The sequence below is a fragment of the Cuculus canorus genome, chromosome 13 (genome assembly GCF_017976375.1).
Source record: "Cuculus canorus isolate bCucCan1 chromosome 13, bCucCan1.pri, whole genome shotgun sequence".
Taxonomy (NCBI): Eukaryota; Metazoa; Chordata; class Aves; order Cuculiformes; family Cuculidae; genus Cuculus; species Cuculus canorus.
In genome coordinates, this window is record NC_071413.1 from 3,625,237 (window position 1) to 3,653,110 (window position 27,874).

At 57.6% G+C, this 27,874-nt stretch overlaps 2 protein-coding genes across 2 annotated transcripts in view; one reads left to right on the plus strand and one right to left on the minus strand.

Moving 5' to 3' along the window:
• The window catches only part of PDP2 (pyruvate dehydrogenase phosphatase catalytic subunit 2), a 102,320-nt gene that overhangs the window by 59,630 nt on the left and 14,816 nt on the right, over positions 1 to 27,874 (minus strand). The window lies entirely within an intron of this gene.
• Positions 1,648 to 27,816, plus strand: TANGO6 (transport and golgi organization 6 homolog). The gene is made up of 17 exons (XM_054078368.1): positions 1,648 to 2,331; positions 3,645 to 3,761; positions 5,194 to 5,347; positions 6,131 to 6,258; positions 6,763 to 6,925; positions 7,764 to 7,846; positions 10,725 to 10,837; positions 11,421 to 11,597; positions 12,855 to 12,981; positions 13,893 to 14,072; positions 17,574 to 17,708; positions 19,061 to 19,570; positions 19,777 to 19,834; positions 22,132 to 22,284; positions 24,995 to 25,146; positions 26,236 to 26,349; positions 27,034 to 27,816. Exons 1-17 carry the CDS (start codon positions 1,648 to 1,650, stop codon positions 27,208 to 27,210), a joined length of 3,225 nt encoding a protein of 1,074 aa, XP_053934343.1. The 3' UTR covers positions 27,211 to 27,816.

Sequence of the window (27,874 nt, forward strand, 5' to 3'; positions counted from 1 at the left end):
CTGTCATTTACAGGCTGCTGTGCTCAGTTTTGTTGCTGCAAGGGCAGGAGGCTCCCATAGGAACAGGGAGGGCAGGCAGTAAGGAATGTGCAGCCACCACCCCTCGGTTGCTCCAAGTCCCCCTTGTTTTGCCCTGCAGATAGAGGGGGAAATGGTCCTGGTCTGGGGGACCTTGCTGCTGGGATAAGGTCTTGCACAGGTCAGTGCGAGCGGTGTGCCCAACTGGCCACCAACATCCTGGCTTGGATCAGCCATGGTGTGGCCAGCGGGAGCAGGGCAGGGATCGTCCCTGTGCACTGGCAAGGCTGCGCTTTGCATCCTGGGTTGCTCCTTCACTCCAAGAAGGACATTGAAGGGCTGCCACGTGTCCAGAGAAGGGAACGGAGCTGGGGCAAGGTCAGGAACCCAGGGGTTGTGGGAGTGGCTGAGGGACCTGCAGCTGTTTAGCCTGGAGGAGGCTGAGGAGAGACGTCATCGCTCCCCACAACTACCTAAAAGGAGGTTGTAGCGAGGTGGGTGCTGGGCTCTTCTCCCAAGTGATGAATGATGGAATGAGAGGAAATTGCCTCAAGCTGTACCACAGGAGGTTGAGATTGGATATGAGGAAGAATTTCTTTACTGAAGGGTTCTCAGGCACTGGCAGAGGCTGCCTGGGGAGGTGGTGGCATCCCCATCCCTGGAAGGATTTAAAAGACGTGCGGATCAGGTGTTCGGGGGTGGTTTAGTGATGGACAGGTAGTGTTGGACTCCATGATCGCAAAGGTCTTTTCCAACCAAACTATTCTGATTCCATGTTGTGCTACAGAGAGTGGTGAGCGGTGGGATGGAGATCGGGCTGTAAGGGGATGAAGGGAGCTGCTCAGCCTGGACTGAGGCTGTCACAGGGTTTAACTCTTTTCCCGCAGGAGGATTGAAGGTGGGCAGACATTTTTAGATGAATTTTACTGTGAGAGTTCAGGCTTTTAGAATCATTTAGCCATGCTAGATCTGACTTAAAAGATAAAGATGTGTTTTCTTAGCCCTGTCAAGACCCAGAGCCCCATCGGGCTCCTGGTTGTTCTGGTTTGGTGTCCGCGATGCAGCCCTGGTGACTGGAGTGTGTTGCTGCACCAGGTTGCGATGAATGCAAAGGATGTGCTTAACCGCCTGCTGCTTTCTCCCCTCCTGGTGCCAACCTGCGGCTGAACTCCACGTGCTCATGGGTGTTTGGGGCTGTACCAACAGCTCCCTGCAGGGAAGGCTCTGAAGTTTGGACTAGAAATGACTGGAAAATGGGTTTCCTTCCCTCTCCAGTGCGTGCCTTATGCAGCAACTGCCGGTGTTGAGCAGGCTGGTCCAGAGGCAGGTGTCCCTAGCCATGGCAGAAAGCTGGAACTGGATGATCCTTAAGATCCTTTCCTAATCACTTTATGAGTCCCTGGACCCTCCCGCCCCGCCCAAGATGGCGGAGGAATCGCTCTTTCTTCCCCACCCTCCTAAGATGGCGGAGGAGTCACTCTGCTCACCTCCCCAAGATCCCGGATGAGTCGCTCCTCCCCTTTGTCCACCCTCACCAAGATGGCGGCGAGAAGTTCCGCCCCTCCCCTTGGCTTGACCGCCGCAAAATTGCGTCTAGAAGCAGCTCCTCCCCCGCCCGCCCTCCCCAAGATGGCGGCGCTGCGGCGCGCTCCGCCCCTTCCCGTCGGCCCCAAGATGGCGGGCGGTGCGGAGCGGTTGCCGGAGCCGGAGCTGGAGCGCGTGTTGGAGGCTCTGGAACTGCTGCTGCAGTCGCCTCCCGGCGAGGCCTCCGCGGAGCCCGCCCTTCACCCGGACACGCTGCTCAGCAACGCGACGGCGCTGGAGGAGCGGCTGCGCGGGGCTCCGGGCTGGGCGGCGCTGCGGGGGCTGCGGGAGGCCGTGCTGCGCCGCTTCCCCGCGCTGTGCCCGGGCGCGGCGGAGCCGGCGTGGGCGGCGGCGAGCGAGCTGCTGGCGCTGCTGCTGTGCCTCAAGCACCGCCTGGCCGCCGTGGCCGCCTCCCCCAGCTCCGTGCCGCCGCCGGGCCCCGCAGCGCTGAGCCTGGCGCAGGGGCGGGCGGTGCGGCGGGCGCTGGGCGCGGCCGCGGGGCTGGGGCTGGCGCCGCTGCTGCCGCCGGGCCTGGGGCGCCGCCCCGCGGGGCTCCCCCGGCCCGCCGCGCCCCCCGCCGCCCGCGGGGCCCGGCTCCGCGCCGCCGCCGCCGCCCTGGCCGAGCTGGCCGCGCTGCCCGAGCTCGGCACCCCGCTGCTCGCCCGCCACCTCGGGCTGCTGCTCGCCAGCCTCGCCCTGCTGGGGCACGGGCCCGCCGAGCACACGCAGGCACGTGGGGGACGGGGGGACACGCGGCGCCCCGGGGACCTCGAGCTCCAAACAGCACCGAGTCCTTGCGCCTGCTCGCCCTGCGCCCCAAAGCATCTTCGAGCCCCTGTGCCTGCTCGCCCTGCACCCCAAAGCATCTTCGAGCCCCTGTGCCTGCTCGCCCTGCGCCCCAAAGCATCTCCGAGCCCCTGCGCCTGCTCACCCTGTGCCCCAAAGCGTCGCCGAGCCCCTGCGCCTGCTCACCCTGCGCCCCAAAGCATCTTCGAGCCCCTGTGCCTGCTCGCCCTGCACCCCAAAGCATCTTCGAGCCCCTGTGCCTGCTCGCCCTGCGCCCCAAAGCATCTCCGAGCCCTTGCGCCTACTCACCCTGCGCCCCAAAGCATCTCCGAGCCCTTGCGCCTACTCACCCTGCGCCCCAAAGCATCGCTGAGCCCCTGCGCCTGCTCGCCCTGCGCCCCAAAGCATCGCTGAGCCCCTGCGCCTGCTCACCCTGCGCCCCAAAGCATCGCTGAGCCCCTGCGCCGAAAAACATTGCTGAGCACCCATGCCCCAATACGCCCCCGAGCCCTTGCGCCTCCTCACCCTGCACTCCGCAACATCGCTGAGCCCCAGCTCACCCTGCACCCAAGAACATTGCTGAGACGCAGCTTGCCCTGTACCCCGTGACGTCACCGAGACCCTGCTCACCCTGCGATGCTGCCGAGCCACCGCGCCCGCCCACCGAGCCCTTGCTCACCCTGTGCCCCGTGACGTTGCTGTGCCCCTACTTGCCCTGTGCCCCGCAACATCGAGACCCCCCCACCCCGTGACATCGCTGAGCCCCTGCACCTACTCACCAAGACCCTGCTCACCCTGCACCCCACAACACCACCAAAACCCTGCGCCCACTCACTGAGACCCTGCCCACCCTAAGCCCCGCAACATCCCCAAGCCCCTACTTGCCCGGTGCCCCACACCATCTCCGAGTCCCTCCCCACGCTGTGCACCCATTTGCCAAGCCCCAGGGGTGACAGTGCAGTGACAGTGCCTGTGCTGGTGGGAAAGAAGAGATGGGAACCTGTGCAGTGGTGGGAGAGAAGATACGGGAGCCTGTCCAGCAGCAGGTCCTGTGCCGTGCATGTTAGTTGTGGTGGGAGAGAAGATATGGGACCTTGTCCAATGGCAGCACCCATGCAATCCGTGTTAGTCATGGTGGGAAGAGAAAAGATGGGAGCCATGGAACCTGGCAAGGGGCACTGGGATGCAGTCAGGACCAGGGAGTTCAGTACCAACAGCCAAGCTGTCCTCACCACCCCGGGGTTTGTTTTTTCCAGGGTGTTTCGGAAGCAGAGCGAGCGCAGTGCCGGGAAGCCCTGCAGGATATCCTGGATCGTGTCTACCAGCCGCTGGCAGTGCAGGAGCTGCTCATCCTGCAGGGCCGGCCCAAGCAGGTACCCAGCGGCAGCGGGGCTGTCCCTGGCACAGGGCGCGTTCCGCCCAAGGTGCTGTGGCAGCGTGTATTCCCACGCTCTGAAGATGCCTTTCCTGCTCTCCTGGGAATATTCTTTCACTTTACCAACCAGTTTAGTGCATCATCCCCCTCCCTGAGCACTGTGTGAACACACAGGCGTGCATTGCTCGCGCAGCAGCAGCTCAGGTCCTGCTGTACGGGGCTGTGTGCACGGGGGTGGGTGTGAACTCACAGACTCATCGCAGCGCGTGCCGCCTTGGCTCAGCACTTACCTCTGCTGCGCTTGGCCAAACAAAACACCTTCTCCTCCAGAACCTGCTCCTTTCCTCTTGAGGGGAATAAGTGGTGCTGCTGCCTTAATGCCAGCTGCTGTTTGTGGCTATTTTAAAGGCTGCCTTGTGGCAAAGGGGAAGAGGAGACGGGGAAGGGAGAGATGGGGAAGGAGTGGTCACTGGAAATACCTTCACGTTGAATTTAGAGAGCCGCCAGGTAAAGGACCGCATCCCAGCTCTGAGCTATGGGTGGATGTGTGTCACAGCTCAGGGTCAGGGTCAGTGCTGGTGCACTCTCGGGATAGCATGGCACAGCTCTGTGCCGCACGCTGACCCTCCAGCTGGGATCACACACCATTCCCAAGCAGGTACAAGCTGGCTGTCCTACACGCAAGGGCTGCAGAGGGTCCATATGAGGCACTTGTGCAGGGCAGCAGTCTCAGTGTGTTCTGTGGTCTCCTGCTTAAACCAAATCCAAGCTGATACTTGGACTGTACCCTTAATAACATGCTGTAATGTTTGGTCAGCCCTGAAGTGCTCAGGCAGTTGGACTAGGTGGTCATCGTGGGTCCCTTCCAACTGAAAATAGCCTCTTCCTCTTCTCTCCTTCTCCTTTCCCAATGCGGCAGTGCCAGCCTGCCTCCTCGGGGTGTCTAATTGAACCGCTCGCTTTGTGGGTTCGCAGCCTCCAGACAGCTCTGCTGTTTGTGCTGTCCAGGAGGGATTGCTTCCTTCGACCAGGGAGCCTGTGGGCTCGCGGTGCCACCTCTGCAGCCCAGCGCGCTCTGCCAGGTCCTGGCAGGGGTCACCGCTGTGGACCCCTTGCCAGCATTGAACCTGATTTGTCCCCCCAAAACACCTCTCACCATTCTGGTCATGAGGCAGAGCTGCTGCTGGACCCTCAGAGTTTTAATTAAAGAGGGAAGCCTTGCACAAGGGGATGCTTTTGGGAAGGCTGGCCTCTCATTAAGCCCTAATTTGCTTTGTGGCATGAAGAAGTGATTTATTTAAAACGTTTCCCTGTCCTGTGCTCCTGTCTCAAGTCCTGCGAGGCAGGGTGCAGGCTATTTGCCTGTCAATGGCAGTTTGCACAGGAGTGTGCAAATATGCTTCTTAGCCTGCTGTTTTGTTTCCTTTCAGAGTCCTCCTCCCTCTCCTGGGGGAGAAACAAAGCCAGCCCTTGTGCGGACCCCGGCGTGGCTGCGGCGCCTTTGTGGGCAGCTGCTCTCCGAGAGGCTGCTGAGACCCAACGGCGTTCAGGCTGTGGTTCGGGGCATCATGGAGGGAACAGGCGGTGAGTAGGGTGCTGTGACGCTGCTCTTGGCTCACAGGATCAAAGATTAAAAGAGACCGTGATGACGTGTCTGAGAAGTTTCATCCCAGGAGAGGCCTTGAGAAAACCAGTGCCAGCAGAGCACTGAAATGGGAAACAGCTTTTGTCGGGCCAAGCTGACTCTGTAACTCTCGCGCCAGTTTGCCTCTGACTATGCAGAACTCCCAAACCATTAATGCCTTCCGACTGCAAAGGACTTTAGTTCCAAGCACATCACTGTGTTTGAGGTCCAGACTGAAAACCTCCGCATTAGTTTAGTCTGTTCATGCCTCCGTGGGGTTGCATCTCACGTGTATGGAGCGTGGTTCATTCCGAGGAGCCGCTCTGGTGGTGGTTTGGTGGGAGCCGTGCTCTACGCTGGGCTGTGAGCAGCTGCAGGGCTGTGCTTCCCTGCTCTCCGTTTCCTGCCAGGGAGGGAAACTGTTGCTCTCCAAAAGCTGAATCCTACAGTCTTTAGTGCCAAAGCCTCCTCCGGCCAATACCAACCTGATGACACCATCCAGGCATGACTTCCTTCCATCTTTTGGCTCACACATCTACTTGTGGAGATAGTTTTCCAGTATCAAAGGTCTTGGACAGTAATTTTCCCCTTCTGTGTTTAAATTGAAGTCTCACTTGAAAGATTTTGATTTAAAGAGTGTGATAAAAGCTAGAAATCCAAGTTTTTGCCAGAAACACCTGGCTTCATCCAGAAATGGCCCTGCCATGGCTGTCAGAGCTGATCTTGGCTTTCTGATGGTGTAGCAGGTGGTGCCGGTGCTGAAGCAGCAGCTGTGGACTGGAGAAAATGTGATGCAGTTGCAAAGGTCCTGGCTTCCTGCCCACAGCAATGCCTTTCCCTCGAGGACTATTATGGACTGGTATGCCCCCAGGTAGGTCCCTCTTTTCCACTCCCTCCACTATGCTGGCTCTGGCTGGGAATGCCTGGAAGATGTTGGTACTGTCACTTCTGTTTCAGCTTGGCCTGGATTGAGCCAGGACAACGTGGAGATGTTTTTTTGCTCCTCTGGCAGTGGGATGTGTTTCCATTCTACTGCTGAATTTTCCATATTTGATTGAAATGCTGGATAACGTTTCCTGAACACGCGAGCTGTTCAGCACTGGGCTACCAGGAGCTCTCTGCTGCGCAGCTCTTGCTTCCAGCCTTTGGCTGTGGGAGTGGTGCAGGCTCTTGGTTTGAGCCCAGAAATGCATCCCGCGTTAACGTGTGCACAAGAAGGAGGCCGGCTCTGCCATATGTGGAATATTGTGCCAAAATAGCCAGTAAAGCAGCAAGCAGGAGCGGCTCAATCTCTACTGTTGGCTGTGGGGAATTGGCCTGCCCTTTCCTAGGGGGCTGCTGATCTCTGTTCCTTAAGCGTGGACTTTCCTTCCAGATTCTGGGCTTGCTGCACATCCAGGACAAACAGACAGCGCGCCAGTTCCAGCGAGTGGCCACCACCACGCTGCTCACCATGGCGAAAGAGCACCCTCAGCTGGCAGAGAAGCACCTGCTTCAGCCCCTGTTGGCACCACTCCTGCGGTGCTCGGAGACAGCAGGTACCTGCCGAGACCCAGAGCAGAGAGGGTCTGGTTTCTCCCTCTCCCTCTCCTCTCCCTCTCCTCTCCTCTCCTCTCCTCTCCTCTCCTCTCCTCTCCTCTCCTCTCCTCTCCTCTCCTCTCCTCTCCTCTCCCTCTCCCTCTCCCTCTCCCTCTCCTCTCCTCTCCTCTCCTCTCCCTCTTCCTCCCCTCTCCCTCTCCCTCTCCCTCTCCCTCTCCCCTCCTCTCCTCTCCTCTCCTCTCCTCTCCTCTCCTCTCCTCTCCTCTCCTCTCCTCTCCTCTCCCTCTCCCTCTCCCTCTCCCTCTCCTCTCCTCCCCTCTCCCTCTCCCTCTCCTCTCCTCTCCTCTCCTCTCCTCTCCTCTCCTCTCCTCTCCTCTCCTCTCCCTCTCCTCTCCTCTCCTCTCCTCTCCGGCGCATAGCAGCCCAGCTCTGGTGTGGATGTGTCTGGGTGCACCATATTTGCCAGCACCTGAGTCAAATTACTGTAGGGTAGGAGCCAAGTAGTGGAGCTTCTGCCATTTGCTCTTTGGGAAACTCTCCAGTCTGGCAGTCTCGTTCTGCGCTTACGGATGGAAGCCACCAGTACCCCACACTGACCAAACAGCTCTCCGGGGAGTCATCGACCAAGAATTTGTGGTCTGCTTTAATTTGCTTGTGAAACTTATAACACTGCAGTCATATTTAGCACTGCTAATAAGGACTCATTGGTTCCCATGCTGCCTTGATGGAGGAGAGGGAAGGCAAGAGAACTATCAAAGTGCTTTCCGGTGGGGTTGCCATTCTGCTGGAGACTCCTCAGCATGTGGGGATGCTGATATTTCTGCCCTTTGTTTTCAGAGCTAGCAGTGGAAGACTTATCAGCAGGGACCGTACTGGTAACAGAGGCAGAGCTTGGCAGCTGTGTGGAAGATGTTCTCAAGGTATTGTGTCTGAGTTGGGCCCGAGGGTAGGTGAGGAAGAGAGAGAGAGCTGGTTTGAAACTTACTGAGCATCTCAGTGTATATCTTAGACCATAACAAACCTCAGCATCTCCCACCGTCGTGATGCTGAGGCACGGCTGAGAGCTGCACACAGTAAGCTTGTATGCAGCAGTGCACTTGAGGGACTGCAGCTTTATGCTGGATACCAGAAGCACTGCCTGAATCCTTTCAAGCATTTTTCTCACAAAACATTCTGTGAGATGGCAGTGAGCTCTTGCCGGTTGGTTTTTTTTTTCTCAGTGTCTTTCTGGTGTGTCAAAGTAAGAAGAGTCTGAGCAGTGGGCTGGTGGTAGTCAGGAATATCCAAGCTGCTCTCGTATCCTCTTTCTTCGTGAGCTGCAGTGAGACTTTCTGAGCATTTCCAGCTTCTGCAGGACCATTGTGTCTGGATGTACTGTCAGAGGAGCTTCAGGAGCAGGGCTGTGATGGTAGAGCAGGTAACAGCAGAGCAGGTAGGAGGTCCCACTCAGGAGTACCGTTGGCCTGGCGTGTGATGCCTCAGGCTGCCAATCCCTGTCCCAAAGGATGCCGCTCACCCACCATTATCAGATCCGTGCAGCTGGTCAAAGGGAAGGACAGATCACAGGGAATCCCATATGTTCTGAATCTTCAGAGGCTGCCTCTGCTCCAAGGCTGTGGCTGGTCCACCCTCCTCTTTGTGCCTCCGTACCTCAGTTTCCTTGCTATAGGGCATGGATAATAGACCTCATACCGAGCTCAGTGTTACCTGTATGGGAGGGAGAACCTGCTGGGAGCAGCTCTCCTTGCCTCTGAGGTCTGCAGAGGGCAGCCTGAGCCAGAGTGCTGGAGCTGGCAGCCTTTCTACAGCTCCTGCAGCATTAACCCCTTGTGGAGGGATGGGCAGCAGCCAGCTCTTGTGTTGGCCAAAATTCTTCTGAATGAGTGACCTGAAAAAGAGGGCTCTTGAGGTATCGGGAAGCAGGCGGCTGTGCTGCACGGCGCAGCCCTGCAGTGAGGGCAGCATGGCAGGGTCCCCAGCTCCTCGCTCAGTGGTTGTGCAGCCGGTTGGCAGAGAGACAATCAGAGTGGGCACTAGGAAACAAGCAGGGTGTTCAGTAGCATAGACTGATACCGAAAATGGACCTTGGCTCTGGCATATTGGGGGAGAGGTGGGGTCTGTTCTTGTGCTCCTTATGAAGGAAACGGGGCTCTTTGTGGATGTCTTTCTTCTGAAACCTTCTCTCATAGCTCCTTTTCCTGCCATTCCCACCAGTGCCACACCACAGGCTTCGCTGCCTGCCCTGACAGCAGCCCAGCTTTCCGCTGCACATTCCAACCCAGAAGGACATCTCCAGCCCTGGAATTAAATTTTAAGAAGCTGGTGACTTGCTTACTGGCATGCCCCTAGGCAGGCTAAGCTCTTAAATGCTGTGATTGTTGTAGTATTCTGCGTGGTAATGATCTGTTGTAACCAGCTGGCAGGCAGAGACGGGTCTGGAGGGCTGCTCTGTGGCTGCCGTTCACAATGCGAGTGCTGGGGAGTTTGGGGTGGATCCCTCCTTAATGGCATAACATTGGAGGCCTGACAGCAGCCAGATTAGCAAGGGAGACTCCAGCCTGGGTTTCTTGCCTGGCAAGTGTCATTTGATGCTGAGTGGGAAACCATCCTTGGGGCTTTATCAGGGAGGCTTTGTGTACAAAAGGTTCTGGTTTGGAAGAATGGCTCCAGAGGGATTAGCACAGGAAAAGAGGTCTGTTTGCATCAATACAGTGGAGCAGAACATTATCAGGACAATCTCCCTCTTACCTGGGCTGTCACTAGCAGGCAAAAGCTCTCTGATTTGTCCTCAGGGTACTTCCAGCCCCGGAGCAGGGGATTGCTCTGCAGCTGCAGAGGTCAGAGGTGTGGGGAGCACTCTGGTGTGAAGGGGCAGCATCTTCTGAGCACGTAGTTCACCAGCTGACACAGCTGAAATGCCTTGGAGAACTTGTGAAAAGATTTTATTTCCCCTCCCCTTATTTAAAACTAAAAGCTATGGAGGGAGAGGGAGCCTGCTCAAACAAGGACCTGAACATGAGAACCCTGAGTAAACTCAGAATCCGTCTGGGCAAAGCTTGGTATTTAAGCACTTTCTAACTTGATTTTTCTCAGCGTTATGGCTTTGACTGAAAGCATCTTACTTGACTTTGAGTTTTGGACAATTTCTTTCAAAGGATTCAAACAGAAATGCAGTGTCGTAAGAATTCTGTGAGTGTTTTTCCTGCAGGCTGCCAGGTGGGACCTGTGTGCGGCGAGGGGGTGACAGTGGAAGGGGGTGCTGGTTTCCTGGGGGAAGGCAGTGACAGTGATTTAGGAAGTAGCTTGAGGTGGAGGAGAGGAGCATGGCCTTACAGCTCCTCAGAGCTCATGCAATCCACTTGCTCAGCATGGCACACATCAGCCCAGCTGCCCTGCTAGAGGCTGATCTCTGTAGTTGAGGTTGGCTCTAGGTGCGGTGTTTCCATAAAGATTTGCTAATTGAAAGGTGAGGTGAGAAAGGTGCCTGTTGCACCTCTCTGTAACACAAGACCTTATCCTTAAGCAGCAGACTTTCTGAATAGCTCCTGTAGCTTGGAGCCTTGCTGTGGTTAAGCAAATGCTAGGAGAAAGATGATGCTGAAGGCTGCTTTTAATCCGGAATATGGCATAATCAGGGAAAACTGGCTTCAAACTGAATGGAACGGAGGCTGCAAACCCTCTGCCATCTTCCCTGGCAGCAGCCGTTCTGTGCACGGACGTGCTTTCTGTCCTTGCTTTTGCCTTCCCTCTGCTCCACGCAGGTGTTTGACTCTGTTCCCTGTGCCTTTCTCTCCGTAGGTGTATGTGGTTGGAAATGACAGCTCGAGCCTGCTGCTGGGATCCTTACAGTCAGTCCTGGGAGTGGTTTTTTCCCTCTATTCCTTCGCCAAGCAGAATGTGTCATACTTACGGTAAGGAAGGATTGTGCATGACTTCTGGGCTTTCATCCTCTCTGTTCTGCCTGCCTCTAAAGGACGTGCTCTGTGTGGGCACATACAGAAGCTGAGACAAATTTTCTCACCCTGAAGAGCTCTCATTCAGAGTAGGCAATAACCACAGGCATGGGCACAGGACCTGACCTTACTGGCAGACCTCTGCCTGAGGAAGCACTTCTCAGGTTAGTTTTCATCTTCCCTGAAGCCAAAATGTTCAATGTAGAGGCAAGCGAGCCCTGTGGGTGCCTTGAGAGCGCAGGTTAACCCTTAGTGCCTGCCTAGGAGCAGGGATTGTGATTGTCTGTGGACAGATGGTGATGCTGGGACTTGGCTTGATGTCAGAGGGATCTGTGTACCAGGGATTTAGAAACACGACAAAAACTAGCTTAAAACAGCTTGAGGGCTGATTCTTGGAAGTACAAGATCATTCTCTGATCTGGGATTGCTCTCTTCCGATAGGTGCAGGACCTGCCTCGTGTGGTCCTGTTGGGGTGCTGGTGTGCGGGGAGGGCTGCAACAGGCAGAGCCGGGTCACCAGTGCTTTCTCTCGCCTTGCCAGTTCCCCGTGCCAGGAGATCCTGCTGTGGTTCTTGGAGAAGTCGGAGCGGGAGGTGTCGCTGGCTGTGCTGGAAGGCTTCGTGGGGCTGAACAGCAGCGTTCACACGCTCCACCCGCAGTGCCAGTTCCGTGCGGGTAGTGAGGGTGGTGCCGTCTTTGCAGTGGAGGAGACCAGCAGGTGAGTGCAGTTGAGGCAGTGCCAGGCACCCAGGGCAGTCTCCAGGCATCATTTAAGCACGTAGGGCTGTTCACGGCATGCCTGACAGAGAGAGCCAAGGTGAGCATGGGGCTGCCAGTGCCATCCCACTGTGGTCTTGTCGCTGCCAGCCACCCAGGTAGCTGTCTCTCTGCATGAAGGTCAAGCCAGCAATGCTTCCACACAGCCTCTGGGATCCCTGTACGTGGCACATAGCTCTGATTTTCACCCCTGAAAACCAGCACACACTGTCTGAGTGTTAGTGTGAGCTCTCTGTGTGCTTTTCCTGAGTCCCGAGTCCTGCCTGTAGGGTGTCTGGGAGCAGGACACGCTTCTTCAGTCCCAGAGCTCCCCAAATTCAGCGTCCACCCTCCAGCCTGAGCCTGTCTTGTGGCAGATTGTGGCTGTGTGGAGTGAATGGAATCCCTCAGGCACAGGTGGCTCCGTCGCAGCAAGGACTGTAGTGATGCCAGCATTGCGGAGCCAGCAACTGAACTCCCCTCCTGCTCTTGCAGATGGTTTCTACAAGTAGAGGCAGAGCATGGCCGTGTGGGGAATAAACTGTAGCCATTAGACTCCAGCCATGCAAACTGAGACCGCTCAGCAGCGAGACATTTGGTTTAGAGAGAAGTAGCCGGTAGCTGGCAGGTACGAGCCAGGGCAGGGCAATCAAGCAGGCAGAGCACGTGGCTCCTGCCCAGGAGCATCCATGGACTGGGTGTGCCGGGAGCTGTGTGCACCCTGAGCAAAACCCCATACAAATACACTTGGTTTGGTTTCATTTCAATTTATTCCTGACCTCAATTAGAAGAGGGTCTGCCGTGGGGTCTGCACTGGTTAAACTGGGTATACTTTAAAATTACTCCTTAACTGCCATGGCTCTGCCCATGTCTCTCCTGCTTTTATGGCTATGACTGCTGCATGAATTAGACAGTGCTAATCCTGTTCCTTATAGGACGGCTGAATTAAAAATGTGCTTTGTGCTCATGGTTTCTGTTAATGTTATTCCTTTAATGAATGCAGGTTAATTAATAAACTGAGTGTGTGATCACGTAGACCAAATGAACTGAGCGATACTTTGGCTCAGCTGCCTCCAGGCTTCCGCTTTCTGGTAGTGCTGTGAAGAAAGGTTTCCAAGAGAAGGCAGAAGTGAGATTTCACCTTGCCGTGGAGTAGTTTAGAGCCAGCCCTGGAGGGGGTCTGGGTACATTCGTGTTGTGACACAGTGACCCATTTCAGTGATGAAGATGAGGCCCTATACCAGAAGGTTTCCTCCGAGCAGTGCCATGTGGAGAACTTGGTGGAGCTCTTGTCTCACTGCCAGAAGAGTGGTCTAGCTGGAGACTTCTTCATCCGCTGCCTGAAGGTAAGGGCAGGCAAGTCTGTTTTGGGCACACCTGCAGGAACAATTTCCCTGGTCCAAGCGGTTTGTGTGGCAGATGGCAAAGGGGACCGAGCGTCCCCTTACCTGCCTTGGGAGCACCAAGCCAGGATACAGCACATGGTGGAGCAGCCCTGCTGCAGGGAGAAACAGGCAGCCGGGGGCCCTGAAGGGGTTCGCCCTCATTATCCCCGGGCTCTTCCGACAACAGGAACATGCCTGAAGTTTAATGAAGTCTTGAGGCTGTGAATAATCCTGTTGCTTCCTTGGCTCTAGGTGGACACCAGGTCCCTTTGAACCCACTCTGAGCCCCTGTGGTTCCCTCCTGGCCTTGCTTGGCCTCGACTGTGCATTTGGTGCCCTCGCTGGCAGGTGGAGCCCTGTCCCATAGTCGTGCAGGGTTTGCAGCACCCTGGGTCTAAAGACACTGCAGTGTCACAGTGGGGACACCCAGGAGCTGTGGGCAGCTCTCAGAGACCTTGATGTACCAAGTGGAAGGTCCTGGGCACAGGGGGAGTCAGCAGGAGCTCTGCAAAGGGGTCCAGGGTGCCTTTGTGAGCAGCCACTGTGGAAAGCAAGGCTGCAGGCGGAGACCCAGCAGCTTCGCAGCTCAGAGGATGGTAGACCCTAGGATGAGTGCTCGGTGGTGCTCTCTGTGGTGTCCACGGTGTTGGGAGTTTGCAGGGCTTTGGCCTGGTGACAAGTGTGCGTGTGGAAGGGGACGAGGCTGGGAGAGGGGAGTGAACCGGGAACCCTTTGCAGCAGGGTGGAGGGTCTGTGTAACACGGACCGGCTGCATGCCCAGGACCACTGGTGTGGGGACTGCAGTGTTCCTGAAACTGGTTTGCCTGTGTTTAGTTGTTGCCTCTCCATGCCCTGTGCTTCCTTCCCGGCAGGCACTGACTCGCGTGGCTGCAGACGATGAGACAGATTTGAACTCAGCTGTAGTGCCTGGAGGGAGTTTCCTGGAGCTGGAGCAGTACCACACCAGGCAGAAAAAGAAGCTTCTGGTCCTGCAGCTCGTGGCCACACTATGTGAGAACATCTCGGACACCATTTTCACAGACGTTGCTCAGGTTGGTTATAGCAGGGAGCTGGGGGATTGATGGCTGGAGCACACGGCAGAGCAAGCTCTGGGCTGCTGGGCTCTGAGGAGACAGTGGCTAAGGAACAGCTGGAGAAGGCTAGAACATCCCCAGGAAAAGCAGTTTGTTGATTGAGTTACAAGTGTCTCGACAAGACTCCATCCTGTGCAGGGACGGCAGGAAGGACAGAGTCAGCTGCGGAGACAGGAGGGAGTAGTCCACCAGACACCTTTGTGCTTGTGTCCATGGTTGTGTATGAAAAGCAAGAGAGCAGTCTGTGTGTTAGTCAGCACTCTGACTTGCCAGCTTCTCCTCTTCAGAGCAAAATTTGTTCCGAAGTTTAGAGGCATTTGGACCTGACAGACCTTTTCAGCAAGCACTTGCTGCCTGTCCATGGTGTTGGTGCCTGCTTTTTCCAGCACATCTCGATAGCCACCTCTGGGAGCTGCCGCAGTTGGGCTGCCAGCCGGACGGATACAGCATGGTGCTGCCACCACATCCCACCCGTTCCATGTCCCCAAATAGGTCATTCACTGCTTTTCCTTGGCTTCTGCTTCTGGGATGCCCCAACTGAGTGGTATATCCAGTCCTCAGGACTGGCATAACTGCATTTGGTAGATACCGTCATTTCAAAGGTGAGACTCGTGCACCTGGTACCAAAAAGGATGGTTAAAATATGGCACTGCTGTCTGCCCTGAGCCCAGACTGCAGCAGTGCTGCAGGGATCAGCTGTCCTGCACCATGCCAGATCAGGAAGGCTGTTGGGCACTGAGGGCAGCACAGTATTCCCCAGCTGTTCGGTGTACTTCAACTTCCTCGTCCTATGCTTTTTGCGGTTTGTTGGGTTTTATTTAAACTCAGTGACCTGGCTAGGCCATTAGCTGCGGCTGCCTTGAGCAGAGCAGGTCACTGCTAACACAGGTTTCCTCACTTTTCTCTTTGGGACAAAGGAGCCTTTGTGTGCGCTCCGCAGTGACAGAGGGGACTGAGGCGGTGGGTGCGGCAGCCACCACTGCTTTGCCTTCACCTGCCTCTCCATCACACCCACCCACGCAGGACCAGCTCCGCTCCCTGAGTCAGAAAGTCAGGATGGGAAATGGGAGAAGGAATTTGCCATGTTTCCAAGTCCAACTGTGACCCTAATATAGAGAGAAACAACCACCAAAGAGGAAGCCCAGACAAAAAAGCCCTTATTATTCCACCTGGGGGTTGTATTTCAGGGAGCGCTCCCTTGGGTTGGGTCAGGCAGTTGGAGAGGTGGTTTTAAGTGTGTTCTGCAGCACAGGGTTCCTCTGGGGTTTTGCTCTTGCTGTGCGCACTCTGGAGTGTGGCTTTGTGCGTAACGGGGTCAGAGCAAGCAGGATCCCTCTTCTCAAAGCCAGACCCAAGGCCTGGCAGCAGCTGTGGACCCCTTCAATTGCACAATATATTTTAATTACCTCTTCCACCCCTCACAACTGAATTTCGTCAGATTGGCTTGATTTCCTTGATACACCGAAGAAGCTTTCCTCGATACACCAAGGGTGCTTTCCTCCTGCGTGAGACAGGAACACACCCCAGTGTTTCATTTTTTGCCTTCGAGATTAGGATATTTTTTCTTTCCTTCTACATTGAGGGTATTTTTAACTTTTTGTTTTTCTCAGTAGCTGTCTGCTGCTAGATTTTTTTATGTGCGCTCTTCCTATTTTTTTGCCTTAAATATCATTACAACCCATTCAGCTTGTGTGTCGCTGCTTTGTGAGAGCAGATGTTCTGACACTTGTCTTTACTCCCTATTCTTGCTGTTTGATGGCATTTAATTTCTGAACTAATCAGCCCAGAAGGTACCCAAGCCTTTCCCGCAGCCTCTCCCAGCCTCCCTGCAGTAGGGATGTGCTTAACGAAGCTGGCAGCGATCAGCTCCTCTGGTGATGATGAAACGCGGTGCCTGTGCCCCGGAGGCTGGAAGTGTGGGGTTTAGTGCAGCAGTACCTTGTTGCCCTCATACTTTGTTTTCCAAAATAGAGGCAGAATAGTTGTTCTTATTTTGCAACGTGCGTGTTATTTAGGAACCGACCCAATCCAGCCCCTTCCCAGCACAGCTGGGTGCCTGGGGAGCCGCCACAGCTGGCGAGCTCAACCCGTGCCAGTGAATCTGGCAAAGACACGGAGGAAATAACCTCACTCATGTCGAGCTCCCTCGGAAGCACAGGAAGCCTGTGGGATCAAAGGATTTGGAGCCAAGTGTTGAGAAGGCAAATGCCAGCCAGGCAGGATCATTATGGGCTCAGGCAAAAAAAAAGTATTGTGAGACAATCACAAAATAAGTGACACACATGGCAAATAGCCCAGCTCCAGCGTCAGCTGGGGTGGGGTAAATGGGGCCTGATCCTGGGGAGCCGTGGGGCAGCTGAGCTGGGCTGCCAGCAGGATCTGGAGCCGTCCTGGGCAGGGGTGGGTGCTGGGAGTGACCCCAGCCTGGGGCAGAGGCATGGAGGGGCTGAGCTCGTCCCCAGAGCTCGCAGGGAGAACAGGCAGGCATGGGTTTTGTTGTAACGAAGTTTATCTGAGCCATGCTAAGTCCCCACTCAGCTCTGTGTCTGGCAGTCACTGCTGTGCCATGTGCTGATGGTCTGCAGCCCCGGTGCCTTCCCAAAACCACACGCTCTTCAGCTCTCTCTGTCTCTGCGTCTTCTTGAATTTTCCAAGCGCAAGCCTTTCTCTAGCACAATTCCACACTAACCCTTTGTGTTTCCCTGTTGTTGCTGTCCACCCAACCTTCTTTCTCACACCCATCCCAGTTGGCTTTCCAGCTCCCATCCCATGGCATGTAGAGCAAGGACAGGAGGCAGAGAAGGGGCTGGGCTACCTCTCCTTGCTTCCGCAGACCCTATAGTAGGGGCTTCTGCAGCCCCCGCAGTTGATTCATCACTTTGTCGCAGGGTTGTGAAGTGTGAGCTTGTCTGGCCCGTGCCAGAGCCTGGCAGCTGTGGACACTGATGCACCACGCTGGCTGGCCCAGCTTCCTTCCCAGTCCTGCTCCCAAAATCCTCACCATCGGGTCAGACTGCCCAGCGTGGGGCTGGAGGCCACAGCTACTGCTGCTTCTGGAGTGGTGGCCAGAGATTCAGGAGCTCCAGCACCTCTAGAGCTGCCTTGGGAACCCCGGCTCCCTCCTGCACCCCCAGTGCACCCACAGCTGGGCTGCACCGGCACCCCTACCATCTCCCAGCTCATGGGGGCTCCATGGGGCTGCTGAACCCTCTGACCTGCGACAGAGCTGGGAAAGCAACTGGGGTGAGTCTGAGAGGTGACAACAACAGGGAAACAAGAAGGATTCATTGTGCTTAGAGAAAGGCTTGGGCTGGAAAAAATTCAAATAGATGCAAACAGCAAAAGCTAAAGTGCCCGTGGCTCTGGGAAGGCACCCTGATGTGTGGGCAGGAACAAGCAGGGGCAGCCTCCTGGGGATCTCCCCTCCTAACTCCTCTTCCCTGTGTTCTCCCCTGGCAGGTGGAGGAGTTTGTGGCAGCCACACTGCAGCGGGCCTGCGTCAGCCCGGCACGGGGCCCCGGCGCAGCGGCAGAGGCACAGACCCTCGCCATGGCCATGGGGCTAGTGGCTGCCATGCTCGGCGGAGCCGTCCAGGTGAGCGGGCGAAGCTGGGGTGCTCAGGCACTGTGGGAGTGGGGAGACCGGGCACCGTCCTGCTGTGTGCGGCTGAGGGGGCTGCAGCCAGTGCTCCCTGAGCTGGATTCCATCTTCAGTTCCAGCATGTATCTGTACACATATATATATAATTTGTCCTCAGAGTGGTGCCAGGGTGCTGGCCGAGGCTGTGATCCCTGCAGGGCACCCCTGAGAGCCCAGTTAATTTATTTATAATCTAAATTCTACTTCTGAGAAGATGCTGACAGAGTTATTGCAATCACATACAGAGTCTTTAAATACCAACAGCCCATCCTTTGCATCCCAACACATCCTCAGGCTCCATCTCCGCAGCGCAATGAACTCCCCAGTGTTTCAAGGACTTAGTGTTCTTGAAAATCATCTGCAAAAGTGGTACCTTGCTCTCGTTACACTGTTCCACAGGACTGATCTCACGTCATTAGGGCTCTGCAATCACTCCAGCTTGCACTTACATCACTGAGCTGCCAGGGTTGCTTCATCCCCGGATTTGCCCAAAGGAAAATCCAACCATTAATTGAAAAAGATAATTTATTGTGTCTTATTGCTAAATTCCAAACATCAGGAAAAGAACATCATTTAGTTGGGTAAAACTTAATACCAGAATCCCGCAGCTCTAATGGGCTCCCTCCCAGGCAAGCTCCTGCTCCTGCTCTGGTGTTAATGGGAGCCACTTAACTCAGCAAATTAAATGCAAAAGGGTTTGGAGGCAGCTGCAAAACTGTTTGGTTTCCAGCAGCCAAGGTTTTTTTACACAATCATCCAAAAGCTCCCCAAAATCTCCACTAAAGCATCACTTTTCAAGTCTTACAGCCCAGATTTTGCATCTGGGATTAGCGGTTAAAGCCAGGTTAGGGCAGGAACTTTCCTCCTCAGGAACCAAAGCTTTGGCAAGGTCACAGCTGCTCCAAGCAGGATCGAAGGCCAGCCCCAGATGGCACTGGCAGGACAGTGGGTGGGATGTCCCCAGCTCGGCCCCTGTGCTGAGTGTGAGGGTCCTGCATGGGCACCGCTCTCCATTGCGCTCTTGCTCTGCCCACCTTCTTCCGTTGCACCTCAAGGCTGGTGCAGTCACAGCTCCAGATGCTGCAGCTGGAATCAGCTCTGGAGCCATGGGACATCACTGTCCCTAAGAGCAGCTCGTGGCACTTGGAGCCTGGCTTGTGGGGTAGGGCTTGGTGCTCCCATGGGGCTATGAGATGGCCTCCAGGGTTTGTGCCCCTCTGGACTTGCCTGCTTGCCTTGCCAAGAGCATCCCGGGGCACAAATCTTTTGTTATGGCCGTGCCAGTGCCGCTTCTCTCCCCTCCACAGCTGCAATCCAGCGACTTCGCCGTGCTGAAGCGGCTGGTGCCGTTGCTGGAGGAGCTCTCCCGCACCTACCCTGAGCCGCTCACCCAGGAGCTGGCTACGGACCTGCGCATCGCCATCTGCACCCACGGGGCCTTCTCTGCTGGGACGGTGGGCGCCGCTGCTGGCGGTGTGCTGGGGAAGAAGCCAGGGACAGGAGCCCAGGGCCCTGCTGGTGTCCCTGACAGAGCCCAGTGCCCAGAGGCTGGCCGGGCACCACCAAGGCACGGCCGCAGCAACCCCTCAGCTCCCAGGGAGAGGAGCGAAGAGCTGAGCACGTGCCACAAGCCTGATGCTACGGGTCCTGCTCCAGCCCCGTGTGCTGACAGCCCAGCTCCAGCTGAGCTCCAGGAGCTCCTGCTATCAGCCTATGACCCCCAGCCCCCAAGCCGGGCAGCTGCCCTGCGCTGCCTCGCCAACCTGATCATGCAGCGGGATCCAGAGGCACTTCGGCTTCAGGAGAAACTCCTGCAGGTACCAGGCTTCAGCCACGGTCCCCATCCTGCGTCACGGCACAGAGCTGGAGCTGAGTGCACCAGCTGGCTGAGGGTGGGCTGGGGAAGGTACATATAGGAATCCTCCAACCTTGCTGTCACGGTCAGCTGAAAGTGCCAGGCAAGAGGGACTAGGGCTGCCCCCAGTGCGGGGCTGCTGCCAACAGCACTCCCCCTTCCTTGCAGGTGTTCCTGGAGAATGTGCAGCACGAGGACGCTTTTGTCTACCTCTCAGCCATCCAAGGTGAGTGACGCACAGCCGGGGTGCTGCGCTGGGCAATGTGGGCAAGAGCTAGTGCTTCAGAGAAGGTTTTATGCTGGGGGGTATTGGGCAGCGAGGGTGGACTGCTGCAGCCAGGCTGGGGGCTCAGTGCCAGACTCTGTCTTTGTGCCGCTTGGTCAAGCCTGGAGCTGTGTGCGGACTCCGCACCGCAATCCCAAAGCTGGCAGGCTTCAACTCCCAGTTGTGCTTACTCAGTAATTAACTTACCCTCTGACTGAACTGCTCGTCTGCCCAGACCAAGAGCAATTCCTCAGTGGAACCCAGGGCAGCTTCACCCTCAGGGCATCTCCCAGGGCACCCAGAAGTAGTCACTTGCCCCCATGCCAGGTCCACACTGCCAACCTGGGGCTGTGGTACCAGACCTGCTGGGTCTCTGCCGCATCCCTCTGCTCCGGCCAAGGCCTGGAAGTGGAACTGCAGTGGCTTTCTCCAGGTCAGTTCCCTGATCCATACATCTGATGGCCTTTCAAGTTGTTTCCCCCTCTAAAGGAGGAGAGCAACAACGGGTGCGCACTCAGCACCGGTGCTGGTCCTGGCTGTGCAGGCAGGAGGAGGAGGACGGTGGGGAGCAGGTAGCTGCTGGCGGGAGAGCAGCATGCCACTACACTGCCCTGCTCCCTGTAACCAGGCTGCTGCTGGGAGCACCGAGTGCCACCACCACTTCCCAGGAAACCTTGGTGCCTGCACTTGCTCTGGCACACTCAGCGCAGTCCCATGGCACCGGGTTTCCCATTGGGATTTGCGGACAGATGCCTCTGCACCCAGGATGACGCAGGCATCCTGTGCAACGGCTGTGCCGGTGGGTCCCGGTGCGCCGGGTTGCTTGGAAGGGAGGTGCCATTCCCATGACCCAAAGCAATACCAGCACTGCCAGGAATCCTGGATACGGTTGGATAGGCAACCTTCAGCAGCAGCTGGAAAAGGGGCTTATCGTTGTGCTTCCCTCTGCCTGTACAGTCTTGAGAAGGATGGGTTTGTCCTTGCCTTGCAGGTGAAAAGCAAATGCTTCAACCATCCCTGGGTGATTAATACACTTTGTGCAGCTGCCTCCGTGTTTCGCAGCCCGGCTGTGGCTGTGATTAACCCTGACGCGGTTCCTTGCGGCGGTGACTCACCCAGCCGGCGCTGCGCTGGCAGCGGTACCTGTGGCACACCGCATGCAGTGCCGCCGTCAGTGCCAGGCGGGCTCCCCGCTGCCCCGCTTTAGCTCTCCTCTACCCGGACTGGGCTTGCCTGCCAGCCAGCCGTGCTGGTGCTGGGCCCAGGGCTGGCTGTTACAGCACTGCTGGGAATCGCCAAGCCGAGCTCTGGTGAGGTGATGCCAGAGGAGAGGTCGCTGCCTTGCCAGACGTGCCCGGGCTTGCGGAGGGTAACCCACACTGGATGCCCTCCGATAACTGGGAAATGGGGTTAGAGGTGAAAGTGGCTTCTCCTGGAGGGCAAAGGAGCTGGGGCTTGGCCTGACTCAGCGCTTGGCGCGGCCAGGGAAGCCTCTGCCGCTCGCCCGTTCCCTGGAGAGCAGCTGCCTTTCCCCATCACAGCCATGCCTGGTGCCTGCTCCCAGCCTGGTTTTCACCCAGCACTGCCTGCAGTGCTCTGCTCAGGCGTGCTGGCTCCAGGCAGCTCTCTAAAGGAACGGCAAAGCCAGTGCATCCCTACGGCGGAGCTCGATATGTGCCTGTATCGGAGGTCTGACCCCTCTTCATCCCTGCGGAGACACGACGGGCACAGGGCATGCTTGTGCTCTGGCTCCCAGCCTGAGCCAGGATAACAGGGGGTTGTGGAGCACCAGCAGGAACAAGGACAGACCAATGGCATGTACCTGCTGGCCAGGAGCTGAGAACAGTGGCCAAACACTGCACCCAAGCATCGCCTGCGGTGCCCAGCTGCTCCAAAGCTGTACCAGCCTGGGGACAAGCCCTGCCGCAGCCGGTGGCCGGCATGCTGGGTCGATGTTCGGTTGAGGAATGTTAATCAGCAGCAATTAGTGGACAGTGGGTGCCAACTGCTAAATTATTTAGTTTTCAGCTTAGCACCCAACCAGACCTGGCACTGGGCTGCCCCCGCACTGTGCCTTTGTGCAGAGAGGCTGTGGGATGTGCTGTGGGGCCAGGGTGGTGCCGGGGGTCCCGTTGGTGACAGCTGCACCCAGGGCACTGGGGTGGCACAACCACCGGCAGTTCCTCTGCCGAAGGTGGTGGCACACACCGTCTTTGAGTCTGGCCCTGACCCATGCTTTCCTCTCCCTCTGCCCCCAGGCATTGCCTTGCTCTCCAGCGAGTACCCAGAGCAGATCCTGCCTGTCCTGCTGGCACGGTACAGGTGCCCGGGACAGGGCACAGAAGACGCTGCAGCTGCCATCACCAGGATGAAGCTGGGCGAGGTGCTGATGCGCGTCACCCGGGCGCTGGGTGAGTCCACAGCTGCGTCCATGGGCATGGCAATGCTGGCTGCTGCCGACAGCTGCGGCACCGCTTGGCCCCTCGCTGCTATGCTGCCAGGTCTGGGAGCAAAGCCATCAGGGCTTCTTGTCCAGAGGTGATAACCAACTCCCATGGCCCCACCACGGGGGGCTGGAAGCTGGAGGACAGCTGGCCAGGGTTTGCTCGTGGGCAGGAACCGGGCAGCAGATCGTGCCAGCAGCCCACTGTCCCCTTGGCTGGCAACACTGGGCTTGGAGGCTGCTGGGAAGCGCCTGGACATGCAGGGCTGAGGGATAAAAGCTGGATGAGGCCTTTCCAGCAGCCGCTGTTGGGACACGTCCTAAAACAGTACGTCTTATTCCCTGGAAGGGGCCAGGCCAGTGAGAGCAGGCGGCTCTCCGTGGCAGCTCTCCGTGGCTGGGGAAGGTGGCAGCTGGGCAGGAGTCCCCAGTCACTGGCTGCGTGCTTTGTTCTCCAGTTGACCACAGCAGAGCCGCCTCCTCCTGTAGAGCCTGGACCACCCCAAGCGTGGAGCTGGGCCCTGAGCCGGCTGCTGGCTGTGTGGGCTGCTGGAACTCTCCTGCAGGGCACTGCTGCCCCAGCAGCATCACCAGACCACAGTGGCATCCCTGAGCTCTGCCGACTGTGGGTGTCCTGCTGGAGCTGGTGTCCCCTGCCCCTCAGGCATCCCATGGGAAAGCAATCCCATCATTTCCCAGCTCCAGCGAGCAGTGCAAGTGGCAGCAGAGCCTCTCAGACTCCAAAGACCCGTGGGCAATGTCCACATGTGTAGCCCTCGCCTTGCCCAGCGCTGCAGCTGCACCGTGCTGTGTTTCCCTCGACAGCTGCCCACGGCGCAGCTGGCAACAGGATGTTCAGCACGGCCTCTGCAGCGGCTCTTTCCCCTTCCCCACGGTGCCTCTGCCACGGGCAGCGACTCCGGCACGTCCCGGCTCGCCTGCGTATTTATAGAACAAATTGCACGAAGTTGTTTTTGTTACAAAGCTTCAGGATTCAAGAGCAAGGATTTACCTGGTGCTTCTAGAAATGCTCTGCCCAGTTCAGCAGTGCTGCTGCAGTTCAGAGCTTTCCTGCTGCCACTCGGGGACCACTGTGCCTCCCTCATGCCCTGTCCCCATGCTCATCCCTGCCTGCCATCCTGCTGGAGTGACTTATTTCCCCATCCAGGAGGGGATTTTGCAGTGGGCAGCTATCACTCAGCAAATGGCTGGCGTGAGCAGCGTGGCTGAAAACACGTGGCAGCCCCATTCCAAGTGCCCGGCGCTGTTCCTCTGCCTCCAACAACATTGGACCGAGCACCACGTGGAAACCTTGCACCAGCCCAGTTACCTTTCACTGCAAACCCATAAAATCTGCTCCAGGTGCACCGTGGCAGGCCTTTTCCCTTCTCCATCAGGGAGCATGTGCCTTTGCTTGGTTCGGGAAGGGAAACACTCCGTGCTCTTTCTGTGGCCATCTGGCACAGGGCTGGTGTTCTCTTGGCTTTGGAGGAGGCTCGTTACTCTCAGATCACCCAACACTGCTCGGACTGCCATTATATTGACTCCTGGGTGCAAGCATGGGGCAGGCTGCATTCTCGAGGAAGTGTGGTTGTCCTTGGCATCACGGTGCTGCCCTGAGCTCTCCCACGCTGTGCTGCACAGCAGTCATCCCTGCCCCTCTGGGCACCCAGTCCATTAGTAGGGGAAGGCGCGGATGGTCCTACAGAAGGACCTAGCTGCCTGCTGCCCTCCCTGTTCCTGCCCAGCTCTTGGCCATTGCATGCAGTGTTTCCCCTCCGCGCACACAGCTGGTGCTGCCGGCTCTTTGTGCTAACAGCACAGGGACTGGCCAGTCCTCAGCCCCTCACAGCAGCGGCTCCGAGCCCCTTTGTGCAGTATGATGGGGTCCCACCGCTGCCCTTAGGGCTTATTCCTGTCCCTGCATCCTGGGGCACCCCACTGCCTCCATCACCTGCAGGACACCAGCATCCACGGAGCTTCCAGAGCCAGGAAACAGTGAGCTTGCAGCCTGGTGAGCCTGCCAAAGCTTTCTTTCCTCTATTGCTCCCAGGGAAGAGCGGCCCCACTCCCCTGAGCCAGAGCAGCCCCTGCCTGGTGGGAGCCCTGCCCACGCCGTGGGGTGCACGGCCAGCAGCCCGGAGCAGCGCTTGTGCTGGGTGATTGTGCATGCTGGTCACGGGCTTTGCATGCAGACCTCTAATTAGGCGGCTCGCACATCCGCAGCACCTCCTGCACTAATTGGGTGGGGGTTTGTGCAGCTGAATTACGTGAGAATCTAGGCTTCACACTTCGTTTCTGCGTGCTGTGTCTGCAGTCCCCTCTGAGAAGGCCTGCGGGAGCCCAGCTGACATGGGATGCACCCAATGGCCCGAGGTCTTTGTGGTGGGATGTGAGCTGGCGGGGTTTGCTGGTGTCCCAGGGGACAGCACCGCAGTGCCCTCATCCCTGGCATCATGGCAAGTCTCCACCGAGGCTCTGTGCCTTGCTCAGAGTTGTGCCCGGGTCCTCACACTGAACACAAGCTGTGCTCCAGATGTTCCATCCAGCTGTTCAGTGGTGCTGCAAGGCTGGGGGTTGGGGGCAATCCGGCTGCTCCTGACAGTGCCGGGGCTTTGGCAGGAAGGCACTGAGGGGTTTTCCTTGCCTGTGACGTGTGTCTCTGCTCTCTCTTGCAGGGGACATGGTGTTCAAGCACCGCGAGCCGCTGATCCAGGCCTTCCTGCAGGGCGCACGTGATCCTGACAGCGCGCTGCGGGCCAGCAGCCTCTCCAACCTGGGCGAGCTCTGCCAGCACCTTGGCTTTCAGCTGGGCTCCATCATCCAGGAGGTACCGGCTCCCCTCTGGGCGCTGCCAGCCCCATCCCCGAGTCCCTGCCCGGACAGCGTGGGGCCATTGCTTGTTAATGAGAACGGTTCATTAGCAGATAGCAGGGCTGCTGACAGCCTGCGGTTTCCGTAACGGACATGAGTAATATTTGCGGATAGCAGAGAGTATAAAAGTCATTGGACCTGAAGCAAATGCTCAGGAAATTCTAGCCCTGATTTTTAGGGTTAAAAGCTTTATGATCAGCTAAAGGTATCAGTTGTGCAGGGAAGCGATAGCCCAAGGAAACCCAGCGGTGCCTGCTCCAACCGTGGCAATCACTGCAGGAGGGGACCTGGGGGCACAATTTGTACCTGCCAGAGACACCTCTTCCCACTTAATGATATCTCTTTATCTTTCCTATTATCACAAGGCAACTGATGGCTGGCAGAGGTGTCCAGCCCTCATTGGAGCTGCCAGAGCTGTGGTCCTTGTGGGATGAGCCTGGCTGTCAGTAGTCGTCTTCTTCCTGGAGGGCTGGGAGGGTTTGCTGGGAGCCGCTGGCATCACAGCCTGGCAGCCTTCGAACTGGTGTGGGTCTATGCTCCTTGAGGGAGCTGGAGCTTTGGCCTCCAGGGCCTTCTGGAGCAAGAGAGAGGCAGGAGACATCAAGTGGCTTCCTTTCCAGGTCCCCACTCACAGCAACTCAATGTCGGTGGAGTACCGGCAGCATTTGATGAGATGCCAATGCATCACATACAGCTATTTTGGGAAGGCACTCGCTCTGCTAATTCTCCCGGCTGTCACTGCCGGGGCTTTAATTAGGTTTCTTTGACTCTGCCTGCTTCTTATAAAGCTTTCCAAGGCACCCGCTTGCAGACAGGGAGGGCATCTCCGTGCCCCACACCCCACAAGAAGCCAGTCCCCCTCATCAGGTGCCCGACGTGTGGCTGCTCTAGGCTGGGTACAGAGGTCCCATCCTCATCCTCCAGCCCCAGTCCACCAACCGACATCTCCACCTCCCCAGAGGAGTCCCGAAGGTGGGGCCATGGCCGGCTGCTCTGCCCACATTCCCCTGCACTTGCTGATGGTCCCCCTGCACTGTCCCAACAGGTCACCTCCTGCTTGACGGCCATAACCAAGACAGACCCCAAGGCAGAGGTGCGAAGAGCGGCTGTGCACGTGGTGGTGGTGCTGCTGCGGGGGCTCAGTGAGAAGGCCACCGAGGTGGGTCACCTCCCCTCTTGTCCCTGGGGCAGGGGCAGCCTCCTCCAGGCTCCTGGGCATCCCTTGGCACTGGCATGGTGCTCCTCGGCAACAGGCCCTGCCCCTCCAGGGCTGCAGGGCTCATTCCCAGGCAGCTGCCAAGGAAAGTCCCATGGGATCAGGACCTCCAGCTTGTGTCTCTTCCACCCAAGGGCTCTGCAGTGCCAAATCCCTTTGTGGAGCAGAGGGGACTTCGCGGAGTCAGCCCTCTGAGCTGCATGGCTGTGCCCCAAGGCAGTGCCAGTTCTTCAAAGCCAGTGGAGTTCTTCATCAGTCCCTCCTCACTTCCCAGGAACGAGCATGTTGGGACTCAGTTCCTGTGGAGGAAATGGATGATTCCCCATGGGAATCCCCACAGCAGAGATCGCGGCTGCCCCTCATGCCCCCATGCTGGAGGGATGCCGCGATGTGCCACTGGTACACTGCTGGACTGTGCCAATAGCATGTGGGGAAACTGAGTCACGGGAGGGCTGGAGCTCACACTTGAGGCAGTGGCAGTGCCGCCATGTCCTGGCAGCAGCAGCAGCAGCAGCAGTGGAAGGGGCAGCACCGCACCTGCCAGGGCATGCCGAAGGCTGCGTTGCAGTTGCGGGTGCGTGCGAGATGCAGTTGGGTGCTAACTGTTCTCCTGTCCACTCTGCCCAGGTGCTGCGGGACGTCCTGCGGGACCTCTACCGTCTGCTGAAGCACGTAGTGGTGGCCGAGCCCGACGGCGCAACGGTGCTACACGCCCAGCTGGCGCTGGAGGAGCTGGACATGGTGATGAGGAGGGTCCTCTTCCCCCAGCAGATCCTGGAGAAGAAGATCGTGGTGCTGCCGTAGCAGCAGGGCCGCAGAAATGAACTCTGGCTGTTCCAGCATTGAGGCCAAGCTGCTCCCCGAGGAGGAGGGTTCCCTGTGCCCCTGGGGTGCTGCCAGCGGGTGCCAGCTGGGGAGGAAACTGCAGGCTGGGACTGGGTGGGGATTAAACAGAAACGTGCTCAGCCCTGCACCCATGACATCTCTGGAAGTTGCGAGAAGCCCCTGGGTGCCATTGTAGCCATGTCCTGGTTCGTGACTGACTCGTGCTCACCCTCGCACCCTCGGGATAGTGGCAGGAAGATGGGTCCTTGGAGAGCCCCTGGATCCCGTGGGAGGGTGAGCATCAGCCCCCAGGCCTGGGGTTGGGGGAGCAGCCGATGCGGCCGGTGCCTCGCGCTCCTGTGCGGCCAAACAGCACCGGGTGCCACGGCTGCCCCTGAGGGGAGCTGGGATGTGGGGAGCTCTGCTGTTCGGCCCCCTGGTGTGGGCAGCTGTGCACCCCAGGGGCTGGCAGGCAGCTGAGTGCTGCTGCACGGCCCTGCCTGGCCCCCCTTGGGCACCACGCTCACAGCGTGGGGCTACTCGGGGGGGTCCTGGGAGTCCTGGAGGGTCCTGGAACTGCCAAGCTGGCTGGCGGCTCTTGCACACTTGCTGCCAGGTGCCCACACGTGTCGAGAGAGCCTTT